General features: G+C 46.1%; 1 protein-coding gene across 1 annotated transcript in view; it reads right to left on the bottom strand.

Moving 5' to 3' along the window:
• The window catches only part of LOC109900144 (phospholipid-transporting ATPase IB), a 98,801-nt gene that overhangs the window by 62,924 nt on the left and 16,515 nt on the right, over positions 1 to 19,362 (bottom strand). Inside the window, exons 2-21 of the mRNA XM_031835023.1 lie at positions 18,096 to 18,240; positions 12,257 to 12,356; positions 11,951 to 12,049; positions 11,438 to 11,483; positions 11,255 to 11,295; positions 10,571 to 10,644; positions 10,317 to 10,386; positions 10,077 to 10,204; positions 4,833 to 4,944; positions 4,490 to 4,658; positions 4,202 to 4,329; positions 4,035 to 4,112; positions 3,796 to 3,929; positions 3,616 to 3,691; positions 3,379 to 3,484; positions 3,124 to 3,206; positions 2,971 to 3,020; positions 2,806 to 2,875; positions 2,612 to 2,696; positions 2,289 to 2,440 (exon numbers count right to left, since the gene is read on the bottom strand). Coding sequence (XP_031690883.1) covers positions 2,289 to 2,440; positions 2,612 to 2,696; positions 2,806 to 2,875; positions 2,971 to 3,020; positions 3,124 to 3,206; positions 3,379 to 3,484; positions 3,616 to 3,691; positions 3,796 to 3,929; positions 4,035 to 4,112; positions 4,202 to 4,329; positions 4,490 to 4,658; positions 4,833 to 4,944; positions 10,077 to 10,204; positions 10,317 to 10,386; positions 10,571 to 10,644; positions 11,255 to 11,295; positions 11,438 to 11,483; positions 11,951 to 12,049; positions 12,257 to 12,356; positions 18,096 to 18,240 — 1,946 coding nt within the window. The remainder of the gene's footprint in view (positions 1 to 2,288; positions 2,441 to 2,611; positions 2,697 to 2,805; positions 2,876 to 2,970; positions 3,021 to 3,123; positions 3,207 to 3,378; positions 3,485 to 3,615; positions 3,692 to 3,795; positions 3,930 to 4,034; positions 4,113 to 4,201; positions 4,330 to 4,489; positions 4,659 to 4,832; positions 4,945 to 10,076; positions 10,205 to 10,316; positions 10,387 to 10,570; positions 10,645 to 11,254; positions 11,296 to 11,437; positions 11,484 to 11,950; positions 12,050 to 12,256; positions 12,357 to 18,095; positions 18,241 to 19,362) is intronic.

Here is a 19,362-nt window from a genome sequence, read left to right as displayed (position 1 = left end):
AGAGAGAGAGAGAGAGATGTCTGCTGAAAATGTCTGCTGTTTGCTGATGATCTGGTGCTTCTGTCACCAACCAAGGAGGGCCTACAGCAGCACCTAGATCTTATGCACAGATTCTGTCAGACCTGGGCCCTGACAGTAAATCTCAGTAAGACCAAAATAATGGTGTTCCAAAAAGGTCCAGTCACCAGGACCACAAATACAAATTCCATCTAGACACTGTTGCCCTAGAGCACACAAAAAACTATACATACCTTGGCCTAAACATCAGCACCACAGGTAACTTCCACAAAGCTGTGAACGATCTGAGAGACAAGGCAAGAAGGGCATTCTATGCCATCAAAAGAAACATAAATTTCAACATACCAATTAGGATTTGGCTAAAAATACTTGAATCAGTCATAGAGCCCATTGCCCTTTATGGTTGTGAGGTCTGGGGTCCGCTCACCAACCAAGACTTCACAAAATGGGACAAACACCAAATTGAGACTCTGCACGCAGAATTCTGCAAAAATATCCTCCGTGTACAACGTAGAACACCAAATAATGCATGCAGAGCAGAATTAGGCCGATACCCACTAATTATCAAAATCCAGAAAAGAGCTGTTAAATTCTACAACCACCTAAAAGGAAGCGATTCACAAACCTTCCATAACAAAGCCATCACCTACAGAGAGATGAACCTGGAGAAGAGTCCCCTAATCAAGCTGGTCCTGGGGCTCTGTTCACAAACACAAACACACACTACAGAGCCCCAGGACAGCAGCACAATTAGACCCAACCAAATCATGAGAAAACAAAAAGATAATTCTTTCCAATGTGTTAAGTAGTTAACAAAAAAACAGAGCAAACTAGAATGCTATTTGGCCCTACACAGAGAGTACACAGCAGCAGAATACCTGACCACTGTGACTGACCCAAAATTCAGGAAAGCCTTGACTATGTACAGACTCAGTGAGCATAGCCTTGCTATTGAGAAAGGCCGCCGTAGGCAGACATGGCTCTCAAGAGAAGACAGGCTATGTGCTCACTGCCCACAAAATGAGGTGGAAACTGAGCTGCACTTCCTAACCTCCTGCCCAATGTATGACCATATTAGAGAGACATATTTCCCTCAGATTACACAGATCCACAAAGAATTCGAAAACAAATCCAATTTTGAAAAACTCCCATATCTACTGGGTGAAATTCCAGTGTGTCATCACAGCAGCAAGATTTGTGACCTGTTGCCACGAGAAAAGGGCAACCAGTGAAGAACAAACACCATTGTAAATACAACCCATATTTATGCTTATTTATTTTATCTTGTGTCCTTTAGCCATTTGTACATTGTTAGAACACTGTATATATATATATATATAATATGACATTTGTAATGTCTTTACTGTTTTGAAACTTCTGTATGTGTAATGTTTACTGTTAATTTTTGTTGTTTTTCACTTTATATATTCACTTTGTATGTTGTCTACCTCACTTGCTTTGGCAATGTTAACACATGTTTCCCATGCCAATAAAGCCCTTGAATTGAATTGAATTGAGAGAGGGGGGGAGTTTCCTCTGGGGAAACAGGGCTTCTTCAGTACTGAGAGGTCATAGTTCTCAACAGTTGATCAGTGGGACCACTCTGCCCTCTGCTGGACAAACTCACCAGCCCAGCAACACACTGACTGAAGGGGATGGAGTGAGGGGTAGTCACTATCTTTCCAACCCAACAACACACTAACTGAAGGGGGTAGAGTGAGGGGTAGTCACTATCTTTCCAACCCAACAACACACTGACTGAAGGGGATGGAGTGAGGGGTAGTCACTATCTTTCCAACCCAACAACACACTGACTGAAGAGGATGGAGTGAGGGGTAGTCACTATCTTTCCAACCCAACAACACACTAACCGAAGGGGGTAGAGTGAGGGGTAGTCACTATCTTTCCAACCCAACAACACACTAACTGAAGGGGATAGAGTGAGGGGTAGTCACCATCTTACCAACCCAACAACACACTAACTGAAGGGGATAGAGTGAGGGGTAGTCACCATCTTACCAACCCAACAACACACTGCCTGAAGGGGGTAGAGTGAGGGGTAGTCACTATCTTACCAACCCAACAACACACTGACTGAAGGGGGTAGAGTGAGGGGTAGTCACCATCTTACCAACCCAACAACACACTGACTGAAGGGGATGGAGTGAGGGGTAGTCACTATATCACCATGCTAGACAGTACAGAGAAATATATATATTCGCAATATCTAACTACACATGCAATGGTAATCACTAACCGCTAAGCCCAACCTTAACTCTTACCTTCTCCAGCAGTTCATAGCAGTCCTCTAGTTTCTGGGCCCGGTCTTTGATGATAGTGCTAATCCGGGTGTACTCCTTCAGCCACTCCTGGTATACCCCCTCCTCCAGATCAACATAGGTAAAACACAGAGTCCGCAGACCTGGGGGGGGACAAGGTCAACATGTAATACAGTGGTAATAAGGTAGAAAAAGGGAGTGAAAGGGAAAAATGAATCTTGCAGAGAAAAAGATGGTAAAAAAGGTAAGAGAAGGTAGACAAAATATAGCAGGAACAAATATGACCTGCACATTTACAAAGAGAAAGGCCGTACCCTCGGTTGCGAACTGTTCCAGATGTGCCATGGTCAACTCTTTGTACTGAGACGAATCAGTGAGACGCTCAAAGATCACATTATCCTGAAGCACACACCATGACATCATCAACACGCGCCAGTTCATCTTCAATATGAGCAATGCCACTATGGGAATAAACTGTGGTGCAGTCAATGACTGGGGTTATACTCACTGCTCCCTTGCAGTACAGACGCAGTTTCCCATCGGGGGTTCGGACAACTACAGACATGCGCTTACGGTTACTGTAGAAAAGGGAATGACTGTTAAGTGTCTGTGAATGTGTGTGTGTCGTGATTGTGTGTGTGTGTGTGGGGGGGGGGGGGGGGGGTTAATTTACCTTGAAAACTCCAGCACATTCAGCAGCTCAAAACTCTTCTCCTTCCCCCTCTGAAAGACACAAACAAATAGAAATAATTCAACAGAGAAGAGGATGAATATTTACCTTTCTTCAAATGACGCACTCCATCCCTTGTCTCAAACCCACACTTACAGCTTCCATGATAACGGAGCCAGGAGTCCTTGCTGTGAAAACGAAGCCCAGACCTTTGGCTCCTTTCACCAGAGCTCCTTCATCTGAGGAAAGGAAAACACACATGCAGTGCACATACATGTTGAGTTGATTCGATTGGCTCTAATGTGTAGTAGCTTGGATGTGATTGGCTCTAAGGTGTAGTAGCTTGGATGTGATTGGTTCTACTGTCTAGTAGCCAAGTTATGATTGGCTGTGTCGTGATAGGCTGTCTACCTGGCGAGGAGGCCTGGTAAATAAGCTGGTCCTCCTCTCTCTCTGGGACCACGGTGTGACACACCGCCATCATCGTCAGGAACTCACAGATTTGAGCAGAGGTCGGCTGGAGAGAGGGAATGAGAGAGAGAGCGACATCGGGAGAGCGAGCAACAAAGAGAAAGAGAGTGGTCATACACAGCCCAGTGTCAATCTCTTTCAGTATAATAATTATCATGACAGAAGGGGAACACCTACATGGTTCTTCTCAATGTTCTGGATGAGAGTGGGGTCATCAAACTCTGTGGAGTTAAGACTGCTGGACGGCAGGGGACTGAGAGAGGAGACGGACAGAATTAAACACTACTAATTGACACTAACTACATAAAACAAAAATAAAGCACAGCGAAAGGTGAAGAATAAGAGGAGGTCACTGACCTGAAGTCCTCTATGGAACGATCAACATCCAGGTCAGGGAAGTGGCCGTATGTGATCCCAGCGATGGTACACTTCTTGAAGTGCATGACGTTACAGGTGAGAGTTCCTGTCTTATCAGAAAACAGATACTTCACCTGGGAGAGGGGGAAAAGGAAGGATACCCGTTCACAACAGGAATCAACTCTGATTGGTTGAGCTCGGATGTGAACATGATAAAGATTGGTAGAGTCCATCCTCACCTGGCCCAGTTCTTCGTTGAGATTGGACGTTCGAGCCATGGCGGGTGTGTCTGTCTCCGCGTAGTACATCTCCACATCCTGACACCAAACACAGAGAAGTTGGATGAAAGATATCTAATGACAGCCAAACGCTCTCTAAACACACCCGAGCCTGCGTCCGTGCATACCCAGTTGATGAAGAGTGCCTGTGTGAACTTGACGACCTCCAGAGTGACCAGCAGGCTGATGGGGATGAGGTTGTTGTAGAGGATGATGAAGGTCAGCAGGTTATACCAAAAGTTAGTGGAGATGTCACCTGTAGACACACACACGGTTGTATGGAAGAAGAATAAATGACTACGGCATGTGTGCGTGTGTCCAGGGGTGTGTCCCCAGGGGTGCGTGCGTGTCCCCAGGGGTGCGTGCGTGTGTCCAGGGGTGCGTGCGTGTGTCCAGGGGTGCGTGTGTATTCTCACCGGCGCGTGACAGGTACCAGCAGGCCTCCTCAGTGTGTTGTTTGTTCCAGATGGAGGCTCCTATAGAGCTCACTAGCGCCATCACCAGGAGGATGCAGAACAGCACCAGGATCTGGACATTGGTCACCCGCTCCACGTTAGAACGCTTCAGAGGGGCCTTGGTCGAGTTCTGGAAGGAACATTCACCACATTATTACATCCTTCATGTGGAACTACAAAACACCCCAAATGACACAGAGTTCAGGAACTCAGTCGACCGCTATGGAGGAAGAACAGCAAACTACAGCCTTCATTAGAGTGTTAGAGTTTAGATTTGCTTGATCCAAGGCTTAAAATGTCTCACCTGCATCAGTTTGGAGTCATGTCCAGTGTAGACTATAATACCCACAACCCATTGTGTGTTCCTGAGCTGGGCACCTCGCAGCAGCACCTGGTCAGGACCCAGAGGAACCGCACTGGAAAGAGAACAGTGACGAGCAGGTGGAGGTTCAAAATGATGCAACCCTATCTGGAACCCTAACCCGAACAGCTCCTGACTTCTGGTTGCTAAGAGTGAGATTAACAAGATTAAATTAGCAAAATATATATATATACGTAATCAAATTGTACAACTGAAGATCAACACAGGAGGAAAAGATTGACAGTGTGAGTAGAAAAACTAACTAAATTCAGCGCAGCAGCAGTGACTGAGATACTCCTTACCCCCCCATACCGACCACCCCTCCCCCCATATACCGACCCCCCCCCCCCCATATACCGACCACCCCCACCCCCCCATACCGACCACCCCTCCCCCCATATACCGACCCCCCCCCCCATACCGACCACCCCTCCCCCCATACCGAACACCCCCAGTCAACAGGGAGGCTCACATGGGGACACCTACTACAGAGAGCTCTATGGAACCCCTGACACACCCCTCACTGTACCCAGACCCTATGTACCCCAGCCCCAGACACACCCCTCACTGTACCCAGCCCCAGACCAAGCCCCTCACTGTACCCAGCCCCAGACACACCCCTCACTGTACCCAGACCCTGTGTACCCCAGCCCCAGACACACCCCTCACTGTACCCAGCCCAAGCCGTAAACCCACTATTCTGGTAAAACTCACCGAGGGGGCCATCCTCATTGACTCAAATGGGAAATTCATCCAAGAGGATAAACTCTTCCCCCAACACAAGCTGTCCAAAATATGGATGCACTCCACATCCTGTCCCAGCCTGATTTTGGCATACCAGGCCACATTATTATTCACACCGGCACCAACAACCTGCAAGCAGGAGAGAGTAGGCAGCCTGGTCAACAGAGTAGCAGAGAGGGCCTCAGTGGTTCTCCAACTCCCACATCACCATCTCCACACTGCTGCCCCGCAAAGACTTTCATCCCGTGTACCATTCAGGAGGTCAATGCTGACATCACCAGAGGGTGTGGCCTACTCCCGAACGTACACGTTGCTCACCACCAAACAATCACCCCAAAGCACCTGCACGACCACTCCCACCTGAGGAAGCAGACGTATACCATGTTTGCCAAGTCTCTAAAGCAAGTGGCACTTGGTAGACACCCTATACCGCACTGGACAGAGAACCACCCAGAGACCCCTACCAGACCACTGCACCACCAAGGAGCTCCAGGCCCCCTCAACACCCCACCAGACACAGCGCACCCCACAGGCCCCACCAGAGCGTCACCACCTCCATCAGCGCAGCCGGACTGGACCGGGCCCAGCCTACCACCCCACCACATCTACCAGACCAGAGAGGAAGCACCCCCTGCCCAGACCTGGCTCCCCTCCCCTCCACAGGGCCCAACAGCTGGACCAGCGCAGCTACGCAGAGACCCCAGAGGACAGGAGAACTCTGTAGGTTTGTGTGAGATTAAATAGCTCCTCCAATACATGGGCACTGAACACACACACACACAGCTACTGTACTAAAAGTTTACTTGTTCAATGAATAGTTACTGTATTTCTGTTATCCTGTTTATTACTCTGAACAACTCAGTAGTTACTGTATTTCTGTTATCCTGTTTATTACTCTGAACAACTCAGTAGTTACTGTATTTTTGTCCTGTTTATTACTCTGAACAACTCAGTAGTCAGTAGTTACTGTATTTTTGTTATCCTGTTTATTACTCTGAACAACTCAGTAGTTACTGTATTTCTGTTATCCTGTTTATTACTCTGAACAACTCAGTAGTTACTGTATTTCTGTTATCCTGTTTATTACTCTGAACAACTCAGTAGTTACTGTATTTTTGTTATCCTGTTTATTACTCTGAACAACTCAGTAGTTACTGTATTTCTGTTATCCTGTTTATTACTCTGAACAACTCAGTAGTTATTAGTTACTGTATTTTTGTTATCCTGTTTATTACTCTGAACAACTCAGTAGTTATTAGTTACTGTATTTCTGTTATCCTGTTTATTACTCTGAACAACTCAGTAGTTACTGTATTTCTGTTATCCTGTTTATTACTCTGAACAACTCAGTAGTAAGAAGTTACTGTATTTCTGACTGTGTTATTCTTTCTTTTTGCAACATGAAAACTCATTCAGGGCCTAAACTCATTCAGGGCCTAAACTCATTCAGGGCCTAAACTCATTCAGGGCCTAAACTCATTCAGGGCCTAAACTCATTCAGGGCCTAAACTCATTCAGGGCCTAAACTCATTCAGGGCCTAAACTCAGTTTAAATCAAATGTTAAAGACGATGTCATCATTCTGCAGGAGACATGGAGTAAGGCAGACATGGTCACTAACTGTCCCACAGGCTACAGAGAGGTCATCATTCTGCAGGAGACATGGAGTAAGGCAGACATTGTCACTAACTGTCCCACAGGCTACAGAGAGGTCATCATTCTGCAGGAGACATGGAGTAAGGCAGACATGGTCACTAACTGTCCCACAGGCTACAGAGAGGTCATCATTCTGCAGGAGACATGGAGTAAGGCAGACATGGTCACTAACTGTCCCACAGGCTACAGAGAGGTCATCATTCTGCAGGAGACATGGAGTAAGGCAGACATTGTCACTAACTGTCCCACAGGCTACAGAGAGGTCATCATTCTGCAGGAGACATGGAGTAAGGCAGACATTGTCACTAACTGTCCCACAGGCTACAGAGAGGTCATCATTCTGCAGGAGACATGGAGTAAGGCAGACATGGTCACTAACTGTCCCACAGGCTACAGAGAGTCATCATTCTGCAGGAGACATGGAGTAAGGCAGACATTGTCACTAACTGTCCCACAGGCTACAGACAGGTCATTGTGGCGTATCAGAAACACAGCTCTGTCAGAGGCAGACACTCCGGAGGATTGATCGTTTTCTACAAATCCCAACTACAAAATCTAATTGATCCCTAAATATCACATTTGGTTAAAATTTTAAAAAATAACTTGTACTGACAGAAATATGTGTTCTTTGCGCAATATATAATTCCCCCTCAGAATCCCCATATTACTCAGAGGAGATCTTCCCCACCCTTGAGGAAGAGACGTGCCATTTCCAGGCCCAGAGAAATGTGCTCATCTGTGGGGACACAAATGCGCGCACAGGAACACTACCTTATCTAACGAGCACATGAGGGGACAGCTTTATTACAGGCCATAGTGTCTCTAACTGTCTTCATCTCCTCCATAGAAACAACAGGGACAGCTTTATAACAGGCCATAGTGTCTCTAACTGTCTTAATCTCCCCCATAGAAACAACAGTGACAGCACCGTCAACAAAAACGGAAGGGATCTGTTGCAGCTCTGTTGAAGCCTGGGTCTGTACTTTGTCAATGGTAGGTTACGGGGGGACTCTTTGGGGAGATTCACCTACTGCTCACCTCTTGGCCAGAGCACAGTAGACTATATGATTACAGACATTGACCCTTCCTCTCTCAGCTCATTCACTGTCAAGCCACTAACACCTCTGTCTGATCACAGCCAAATTAAGTTGTTCCTCAAAAGAACAGACATGAAAACAACCAGACATTCACAGCCCAGTAAGCTGTACAACACCAGACATTCACAGCCCAGTAAGCTGTACAACACCAGACATTCACAGCCCAGTAAGCTGTACAACACCAGACATTCACAGCCCAGTAATCTGTACAACGTCAGACATTCACAGCCCAGTAATCTGTACGTCAGACATTCACAGCCCAGTAATCTGTACAACACCAGACATTCACAGCCCAGTAAGCTGTACAACACCAGACATTCACAGCCCAGTAAGCTGTACAACACCAGACATTCACAGCCCAGTAAGCTGTACAACACCAGACATTCACAGCCCAGTAAGCTGTACAACACCAGACATTCACAGTCCAGTAAGCTGTACAACATCAGACATTCACAGCCCAGTAAGCTGTACAACACCAGACATTCACAGCCCAGTAAGCTGTACAACACCAGACATTCACAGCCCAGTAAGCTGTACAACACCAGACATTCACAGCCCAGTAAGCTGTACAACACCAGACATTCACAGTCCAGTAAGCTGTACAACAGACATTCACAGCCCAGTAAGCTGTACAACACCAGACATTCACAGCCCAGTAAGCTGTACAACACCAGACATTCACAGCCCAGTAAGCTGTACAACATCAGACATTCACAGCCCAGTAAGCTGTACAACATCAGACATTCACAGCCCAGTAAACTGTACAACATCAGACATTCATACAGATGGGCCCAAAACAGCACAGAAGAATCCAGAAAGCAACTTGTAACTAAAATATCCAAACACTGTTAGAGAACCTTCTGGATACCACATTCACTCACAGTAACGATGGCATCAATCTGGCAGTACAAAACATCAACTACATATTCAGGCAAACAGCAAAAGAAGCACAACTGAAATTAATTTTAAAAACTAACCAAAGAAGACCACAGATGACAACTGGATTGATGCAGATTATAATTTTACAAGGAGAAAAACAAAAGCACAGAGACCCAAATAATTATGAATTACACCTTAATTACTGTGAGACTTAAACTCTATAAAAGTACACTCAGAACCAAAAAACCACAGTACAACAGCAAGCATCTGACAGTGAGGAGTCCATAAACACAAACAACTTCTGGCAAAATTGGAATTAGCGATAGAAAATGGAGAGATATGGAAGACCCATTTACAACACTGTTCACATTGATGCAAACGCAGAACAACGCCAAATTCATGAGAAGTTTAATGGACTAGAAAAATCTATAAAGGACAATCAAAATCCACTGGACTCCATTTCTGACCAGGAGCTCTATAACAAACTTCAGGCACCTCAAATGTAAAAAAGCCTGCGGACCTGATGGAGTCCTAAATGAGATGCTCAAACTCACTAGTGCAACATTTCAACTGGCTATATTAAAACGGTTTAATTTGATCCTGAGTGTAGGTTATTTCCCTGACACCTGGAATCGAGGACTCATAACCCCAATCTTAAAGAATGGAGACAATTTTGACCACAAATTTGAGCACATGGCCTACAGCAGAGCCTGGGCCTGTTAGAGCAGTACTGCCAGACCTGGGCCCTGGCAGTAAATCCCCAAAATAATAAAATATAAGCGAGAGAGCGAAAGAGCGAGAGAGATCAGTACTTTTGGTTGTCCAGGTATAGAGTCCCAGTGAAGTCATACAGGTGTCTGTTGGGCTCTTCACACTCCAGACGGCCAGAGAGACCCATCAGCTCCTCCAGAGACTGGAGACTAGCTGTGAGAGGGAGACCCTGAAATACACACACACCCTGTTAAAGCAGGTACACACACACACAGTCCCATCACCAGCTCCTCCGGAGGTTGATAAAGCACATCGTTGGGGTCATTCCGCACGCGTCTCACCTGTCTGATTTTCAGGTTGGTTTCTCCGTCCAGGTTGGAGGTCTCAGTATAACACATGGCCTGAGGCTCACTGTGGAGAGAGATGGAGTCCAACTTTACCACAACATTCATCTATGCAACGGTCAAATGACAATATTGAATCATTGATCAAACATAATGGTGACAACCCTCAATGCCTCCCCTATTACTAGCCTGACAACACTGACCACTTTAACTAACACTGACCACACAAAAACACAAGACCGCAAACCAACCTGGAGGACACTATGACCATGTCAGCTGGAAGATGCTGCCCATTGGTCACCTTCACTATGTCTCCTACTGCCACCTTGTGGCCAGGACACAGAAATGCAACAGCATGAGGTGAGAATGACATTGAAAATGGATGGGGGGGATAGAGAGAGAGAGGGATGGTGGAGAGAGGGAGGGATGGTGGAGAGAGGGAGGGATGGTGGAGAGAGGGAGGGATGATGGAGAGAGGGAGGGATGATGGAGAGAGGGAGGGATGATGGAGAGAGGGAGGGATGATGGAGAGAGGGAGGGATGATGGAGAGAGGGAGGGATGATGGAGAGAGGGAGGGATGATGGAGAGAGGGAGGGATGATGGAGAGAGGGAGGGATGATGGAGAGAGGGAGGGATGATGGAGAGAGGGAGGGATGATGGAGAGAGGGAGAGAGAAAGTGACAGTGAGCAGCAAGTAGCTTTACTGTGGATGTTTAAGTCTGACGTGTCCCTCGGTCAGAGCAAGCTCAGCATTAGATAGAAAGGATACTCAACAACGTGAAGAAAAATGCCAGAGAACATTCTGGAGAGGTACAGAATGAGCCATGCAGTCTTAGTTAGGACATTTTCCATGTTCAGGTGTGTTGTGGAAAGTGTGGGCTCCATCCGTAACCACTAGTCAGACAGGCTGTTGAGAGGATGAGGGTAATGGTACCTGTTTCCATATGACAGTCTGCCAGGCTCCATTCCTCAGAACTGAGACACAATGACAACAGAGCTGTTAGCCTAAACACGTCATATACTGCTGCTCTTCCCTAAAGCACAACTGTCTATTCCCAGAAGCTACATAGAATTCACTCATGAAACTGACTAGCACGGCTTCACACATGTCCAATACCTGTGGTCTTTTTCTTGTTGACTGTGTTGTCTGCCTTGTGTCTTTGCTGTAAAGAGACAGAGAGAGGGGGGGGGGGGGGGGGGGGGTGAGCTCCTTACCAGTCTCCCTCCCTTTTTCTCTCACATTAGATGCACAAGAATGGCACTGTGCCGGCTAAGCAATTGTTTTGGAACAGAGGTGGAGATTTATAAACTCTGCAGGATGTTGTTCTACAGCGGAGGAGTTGACCTGTGACTGCTGACCTGTGACTGCTGACCTGTGACTGCTGACCCGTGACTGCTGACCCGTGACTGCTGGCCCGTGACTGCTGGCCCGTGACTGCTGGCCTGTGACTGCTGGCCTGTGACTGCTGGCCCGTGACTGCTGGCCCGTGACTGCTGGCCCGTGACTATTGGCCCGTGACTGCTGACCCGTGACTGCTGACCCGTGACTGCTGACCCGTGACTGCTGACCCGTGACTGCTGACCTGTGACTGCTGACCTGTGACTGCTGACCTGTGTCCATCCTACTTACATAGTCCTCTATGATCTCTTTGATCCCGGCCACAGTGAGGATGAAGATGAGTGGTACCAGAGTGGTGTAGCGACCCGTAGGAGACACATCAGGGATTTGCTGAGAGGAAGAGCGCAGAGACAATGTTGAAGAAACGCTGACGGTTTGGTTAGACACGGTCAGGTTCTCAGTGCAGGTTACAGATAGAAATGTAATGGATAGAGCTGATTTGTTTCAGAGAATCATATCTTGTCAACACATTTCTATCTGAATGCTCCAGGACGTTGCTCCCTCCAGAGTAAACCACAGGTACTGGGCGTGGCCTACCTGCATCAGGGCGATGAAGAGGAAGAAGGCATTGGCGGCCCGGCGGATCTGCTCGTACAGGAAACGAGGCAGGAAGGTGAGCACGCCGTACTTAGTGGTACTGAGAAGGAGGAGAAGTAGGAGGAGGAGGGATACATGTACAACACAGGGTTAGTCACCACGGTAATGAAACACACATACGCACACCAAAAAAGTAATCCCCCTTGGGCTGTGAGTATACTGTAGACAAAAAAAGGGAGTTTGATTTGACTTTCTCGATGTTCTCCAAGGTAACACAGAGGTAACACAGAGGTAGTCACTAGAGTTTAAATCGCTTCTTCAAAACATTCTTCAAAAATCTCTACTAAAATGATCGATGCACATGAAACCCCATTACAGAGACAACACAATTAGACTCAAAATGTCCTATGGCGGTGAAATAGGAATATTTAAGATGAATAACGTTAATATTCAGTTAATAGTCATTAACAATGATTAGCATATTTATGTTTTCCCTTTTCTGTAATGCACATGATTTCCAGTGTTCCATTTGTGACACTCATTTGTGTACTGATTGATGGTCACTAGACCGGATCTTCTGGATTGTTCTCATATCGTTAACAGTGAATGACGTGAGAGCTCCTGAAGGTGTAAGGACCGAGGACACACTGATTCTTATAGTGTTGATGACAATATGAATACTGTGTGATTCTGTAGCAGCAGGCAACGACAGTGCCTTCTGTTTTGACTTGGTCCAATCCTCTCAGGCTGATGTTTAGAGAACATTGAGAGGTGTCTGGTTAGAAGAGAAAAAGGCCCGTCTCCAGGAGCTGCATGTTGCAACTTGCAATTGAACTGAAATGATTTTGATCTGTTTTCAATGGCTGCCCTCCTTTTTGTTCAACTGGAAATTCCTGTTACAAACATTACCGGATCAGGTGGCACTTTACTATAGCTAGCATTATAACATGGCTATAACACTGTCATGACACACATTTAGACCGGTTGGATATATTATTATGGCTGGTTATGACACCTACATAAGAGAGTGTCAAAACCCACAAAACCCACCACACAAGGAAAGACATTCCATTACACCATAGCCTACATGTCAACAGAATGTTATTTGAACATGTTCTGAAGCCCACAGACCTCCACCGTCTCTGTTTCATCGGCCCGTCTCTGGCGGTCTGGAAAATGATTTTCTCGGCGTGGCCCTTAAAAAATGGTCTCCCTGCAACGAGCCCACAGTCACACACAAAGACCAGGATATCAAATAGCAGACGCAACAGCTGAACCGGATACGCACGCACACACACACACACCTTCTTCTGGTACTACAGTGTGTTGAGATAAGCACATCTGACCCACACATTAAAGAGACAAATGATGAAGTGTATTTTCTTAGTCCAAGTTAAGTGACACAGGATGGTCATAATTCTTTATGACATTGCCATAAAGAGTATTTTATACAAGTTACTTAAAATAAGATGGAAAAAAAACATGACCGTAAAGAAATCATTACAACAACAAAGGACATAAGAAACAAACTTTCAAACGAAAGGAAACTTCTTGTCAGGGAAAAAACACATTTGAATAAATGCAGGTGTCATAACCAGCCATAAAATAACACAATATATGTCACAGGTGTAAATATATGGGTCATGACAGTGTTTTGACCATTTATGACAGGTTATGACAAGTTATGTCAGATGTTATGACACATTATGACATGGTTATGACCGCGGCATAACATGTTATAGGGTTGGGTGTCAAGTAAAGTGTTACTAAGGATCTATTATGGGCTGCACACCTTCACACTCCTGCAAATGGACTGAACCTCACTGTTCAAAGCTTTATATTTAGACCAAACCTCCTAAATAGGGGTGTATGAGGCCTTGGAAGGCTCACCTTGTCAGTCAATCACCTGTATGGCTCAGACAACAGCAATTATTAGCATTGATAATAGCCAACAACTGTAAGAGTTTTTTGAGAGACAAACATAACTACCAGCCTTCCCTTCAGGGCCCGTCGTTATCCTGGCCAATATAGCTAAGTCAAGGGTGTGTTTATGTGTACGTTTGTGTGTAAGAGAGTATCTAAATCCTCCATCACATGTAAATCTCCTTGGAGATGAGCCCACAGTCACACACAAGGACCAGGACATCAAATAGCAGACATAACAGCACCTGCTGACCCAGATACACACACCTTCTTCTGATACCTCAGTGTGTTCATACCTCATCTGATTCACACGTTAAACCTGCTTATAATCTAATCTATTTTATATCTAATCTAACAGACAAATGATACCACACACACACAAGTTCTGTCATAAAGTAGTTGGTTGCTAGTGGAAAATTTTTTGTTTATAATGTGGCCATGTAATTGCTGTGATGGTATCAGGGCAGTTTATGGTTGTGGTAATTACAGTATATTGAGATGTAACAGATCTAAGGTGGTTGTCTGAGTGTTACTGTGGTTACTGTGCTTGTTAATGAGTTATGATTGCGCCTAGAGACTGATGTATGGTCTGTTTTTACATTTCTTCCCTAATGGTTAAGGTTAGGAAACTGTTGAGTTTAAGCTGATCCTAGAGCAGTGTCTAGGGACAACATCTACGCCAAGTATTCGTTGACGGTGGTTGTGTTGCTGTGGCAACTGATTGATAGGTGGAGGAGATTTTCACTCATACACAGGAACAAAGGGACACATATACACAGGGACACAATACCTCAATTACCTCGACTAACCGGTGCCCCGCACATCAACTCACTATTGTTATTTTACTGCTGCCGTTTAATTATGTTAAGTAAAAAAATAAATGTTTTTTAAAATTATCAAATTTTTTCTTAAAAACTTCTTAAAGCACTCTTGGTAAGTAAGCAATTCACTGTAAGGTTTACACCGGTTGTATTCAGCGCATGTGACAAATAGAATTTGATTTGACTCAGGGACGTGAAGAAAACATGTAGTGAAGGCAGGAAGAGGTGGAAGCGGAAAACAGAAGGGGTGAAAGAGGAAAACAGAAGGGGTGGAAGAGGAAAACAGAAGGGGTGAAAGAGGATAACAGAAGGGGTGGAAGAGGAAAACAGAAGGGGTGGAAGAGGAAAACAGAAGGGGTGAAAGAGGAAAACAGAAGGGGTGAAAGAGGAAAACAGAAGGGGTGAAAGAGGAAAACAGAAGGGGTGGAAGAGAAAAACAGGAGGGGTGGAAGAGAAAAACAGAAGAGGTGAAAGAGGAAAACAGAAGGGGTGAAATAGGAAACAGAAGGGGTGGAAGAGGAAAACAGAAGGGGTGGAAGAGGAAAACAGAAGGGGTGGAAGAGGAAAACAGAAGGGGTGGAAGAGGAAAACAGAAGGGGTGGAAGAGGAAAACAGAAGGGGTGGAAGAGGAAAACAGAAGGGGTGGAAGAGGAAAACAGAAGGGGTGGAAGAGGAAAACAGAAGGGGTGGAAGAGGAAAACAGAAGGGGTGGAAGAGGAAAACAGAAGGGGTGGAAGAGGAAAACAGAAGGGGTGGAAGAGGAAAACAGAAGGGGTGGAAGAGGAAAACAGAAGGGGTGGAAGAGGAAAACAGAAGAGGTGAGGGGATAAGAGCTATAGGAATTTAATCTCAGAGTAATCAATAGGACCAGTGAAGCACTAAAACACAAAACACAGACATACACAGGGCATGGCTCCAGAGACAGACTGTCCAATCACAGGCCAGTAAATGGCCTGGTGATCCAATGAGACAATTTGACGAAGGCCCACCTTAATCTCATTAACGGACCTGAAATAGGCCCCTTTCAGAGCAGAATTGAATCTCCTGACAGTAAAGACAGATCGGTGAGGTGGGTTTGCCGATTGCCCCACGTAACTAGGACCTGATGGATTCTATAGGCGGCAGGGTAATGTTCAGGAGGGTGTAGTCTCCTAAATGTTCCAGATAGAGTTGTAGGGCATATAAAGCCAACACGATTTCCTATTCTACATAACAGAGAAGCATAACTATTCTACAAATGTTCCATTTGAACATTCCGACATTGCTGCACGCCACTGTGCTGCACGCCACTGAGCTGCACGCCACTGAGCTGCACGCCACTGAGCTGCACGCCACTGAGCTGCACGCCACTGAGCTGCACGCCACTGAGCTGCACGCCACTGAGCTGCACGCCACTGAGCTGCACGCCACTGAGCTGCACGCCACTGAGCTGCACGCCACTGAGCTGCACGCCACTGTGCTGCACGCCACTGTGCTGCACGCCACTGTGCTGCACGCCACTGTGCTGCACGCCACTGTGCTGCACGCCACTGAGCTGCACGCCACTGAGCTGCACGCCACTGAGCTGCACGCCACTGAGCTGCACGCCACTGAGCTGCACGCCACTGAGCTGCACACCACTGAGCTGCACACCACTGAGCTGCACACCACTGAGCTGCACACCACTGAGCTGCACACCACTGAGCTGCACACCACTGAGCTGCACACCACTGAGCTGCACACCACTGAGCTGCACACCACTGAGCTGCACACCACTGAGCTGCACACCACTGAGCTGCACACCACTGAGCTCAACCCTATATCTCCTCAAGTCAACATAAATACACTGAGGGGCAATAACAAATGTAAAACAATACATTGGTCTGCAAAGCTATACGACTCAACATTTATAGCTCCAGTGTCGTCGTCCTCATCGAATATGCAGCCGACAGCTGGGAGGGTGTTTGTCAAAGAGATTCCACACCAAATGAAGATTCCGTTTGGGCCCTACCCAGAACCCTGCCCATGAGAGATAGCCACACACCAAATCATTAACCAACTGGTTGTGAATGTTTTCGCTTTAGAGACTGGATTTGTTAAGGCCAGATCCTCTGCTTACCAGGGTTGGGAACAATTTAAATTGCAGGGAATTCAGAAGGTAAGCCTAATTCCAATTCCAATTTTTCCTAATTGAAAAGAATAAAAGATCATTGTAATTTCAGAGTACTTCCTGAATTGAAGGGATGAGTATCCATTTTAAAATGTAGTGTGAGAAGGTTGTTTGCTTCACCTGATCAGGACAGCACAGAGTAAAATGACCAGTGACCAGACCTGGATCATACTGTAGATCTTGTTAGATTTGGGGATATTTTTCCTGAGCAAAACAAATTTCTTTCAATCTTTGAATGGAACCTGTTCTATTCTATTTCATGCTAGACTACTAAATCTCTTCCATTACCATCTGAGGCAGTTCTATTAACTCTGTAGTTACCTTTCTTTCAGTGCCTGCTTTAAAAATACATGAGTCATTATCAATTAAAGGAATAGTTCACCCAAATTACAAAATTACACATTGGTTTCTTACCCTGTAAGTAGTCTATGGACAATGTATGACAGAAATCCATGATTTAGTTTAGTTTCCCAGGCACTGTTTCCACATGCTAACAATTTAGCATTTGTGGCACAAATCCCATTCAAGTCATGGGACCGATCATGTCCAAATCAACCGAAAATATCTTAAATTGATTGTGAAGCTCAACAAAAAACCTTAGATGTTTTGATATGCACAAAAAAAATGCTAAAATTGGTCACATGACAGTAGCCTAAACGTTCATGTGAAGCACTTTCCTCAGACTGACACTAACAGGGGAGTCCTAAAACAACAACCCGTATTTACAACCATAATTTACTGTTCCGTAAATGGCCCATTATCTCCTATAGCCTATCAATAATAAGACCATTGGGCAATCAAAAACCATTTCACTAAAACAAAATTAAAATAAAAAAACTAATTCCTAAAAGTATCAACAAACTGTATTGTAGGCAATCATAATATCACAAACCGTCTGGAAAGGCAGACTTGATGATAAAGATGCTGTAGCCAGATAAAATTTTACCTCACATGGTTATCACAGAACTTGGTGTTCTGAGGTTGGTTGAGCAGAATCGTCCGCGCCGTGGCATCTGTGGGATCCGCCTGAGAAGTAGTCCCAGACATCTCATCATCTGCCTTGTGGTAGCCGGCGGATGAGCAAGAGGGTCCTGCACGGTTCGATTGATGGGAGAAAGATAAGGCTAGGGTAAGTATGTGTGTGGGGGAGACAGAGACATAGGAGACGTTGTTTACAGTTAAACAGCGGAGGGCATAAATAACAGGTAGGTAGGTAGGTAGGGCTAACTGTATTCTGATGTAAACTGGCGGTCGATGTCAATGAATTCCCCCCTCCCCATTCCAAACAGCCCCTCTTCTTTCAGTGCGCTTTCGCCTCGCTCGATGCTGTTGCACCATCACCAATACACACACAAGCCGCTCAACGCCCACGGGACCATCTGTATAGAATGTGCTGAGGGATGTACAATGTTCAAACAAACACCGTTGGTTTGACTCCTTTTATCGTTGCGGAAACCTTGTGTATTTGTTTATCTAACACAATTGGGGACTTGTTACATCGTCCTATGTGCGCACAGAGCACCTGCATTATCACCCAAGAGAACCTGAACCGACGCGGCATGAATCGCGCGGCACTGCTTCCATACTGGGTCACACCTCTTTTGTGGTTGTCTCGTTTAAAATCAAGGCGAATCAGCGATCCGCACGACTCGCACACCCACTGAGCGTCGGAGGAACATTTTCTATCATTGTGCTAAATAACGGAGGGGGGAGTTCCGGACGTTGCGGAATAGTTTACCCAGCTGGCACAACGAGCCTCGGCGAGGACAGCTGGAGCACGCCCGTCACTCGTCTCCTTTCCCTCCGCCTCGCTGTTGAGTAAGCTCCCGAGTCCTGGTTGTGAGAATACCCCAAGCCCACAGACCTCCGCCACCTCCGTTTCATCGGGCCGTCTCTGGCGGTTTAGAAAAGCCTTTTTCTCGGCATGGCCATTAAAAATTGCCTCCCTGCAACGCGGATTAGATGATGCTCCGAAACCAGACAACCTTCCCAGTCTCCCGCTAAGGCTTGACTACGGGTGTTCCCATCTGAGGGCGGGCTGAGGGCTCCGGATTTAAAGGGACAGTAGCCCCCTGAGCGAGGCTGGTATAGTGTCTGCTGTCTGGCATATTTTTTTGCAGGCTTGTTTTACCAGTTTATTTTACACTTGTAAGGGGACGCGTCATCCATCAAGAGATCACGTTCCTCATTTTCCCACACTGTTTCCTGGGACC

This window comes from Oncorhynchus kisutch, linkage group LG11 (assembly GCF_002021735.2).
Source record: "Oncorhynchus kisutch isolate 150728-3 linkage group LG11, Okis_V2, whole genome shotgun sequence".
NCBI classification, from domain to species: domain Eukaryota; kingdom Metazoa; phylum Chordata; class Actinopteri; order Salmoniformes; family Salmonidae; genus Oncorhynchus; species Oncorhynchus kisutch.
This window is presented reverse-complemented; position numbering and strand designations above follow the sequence as displayed.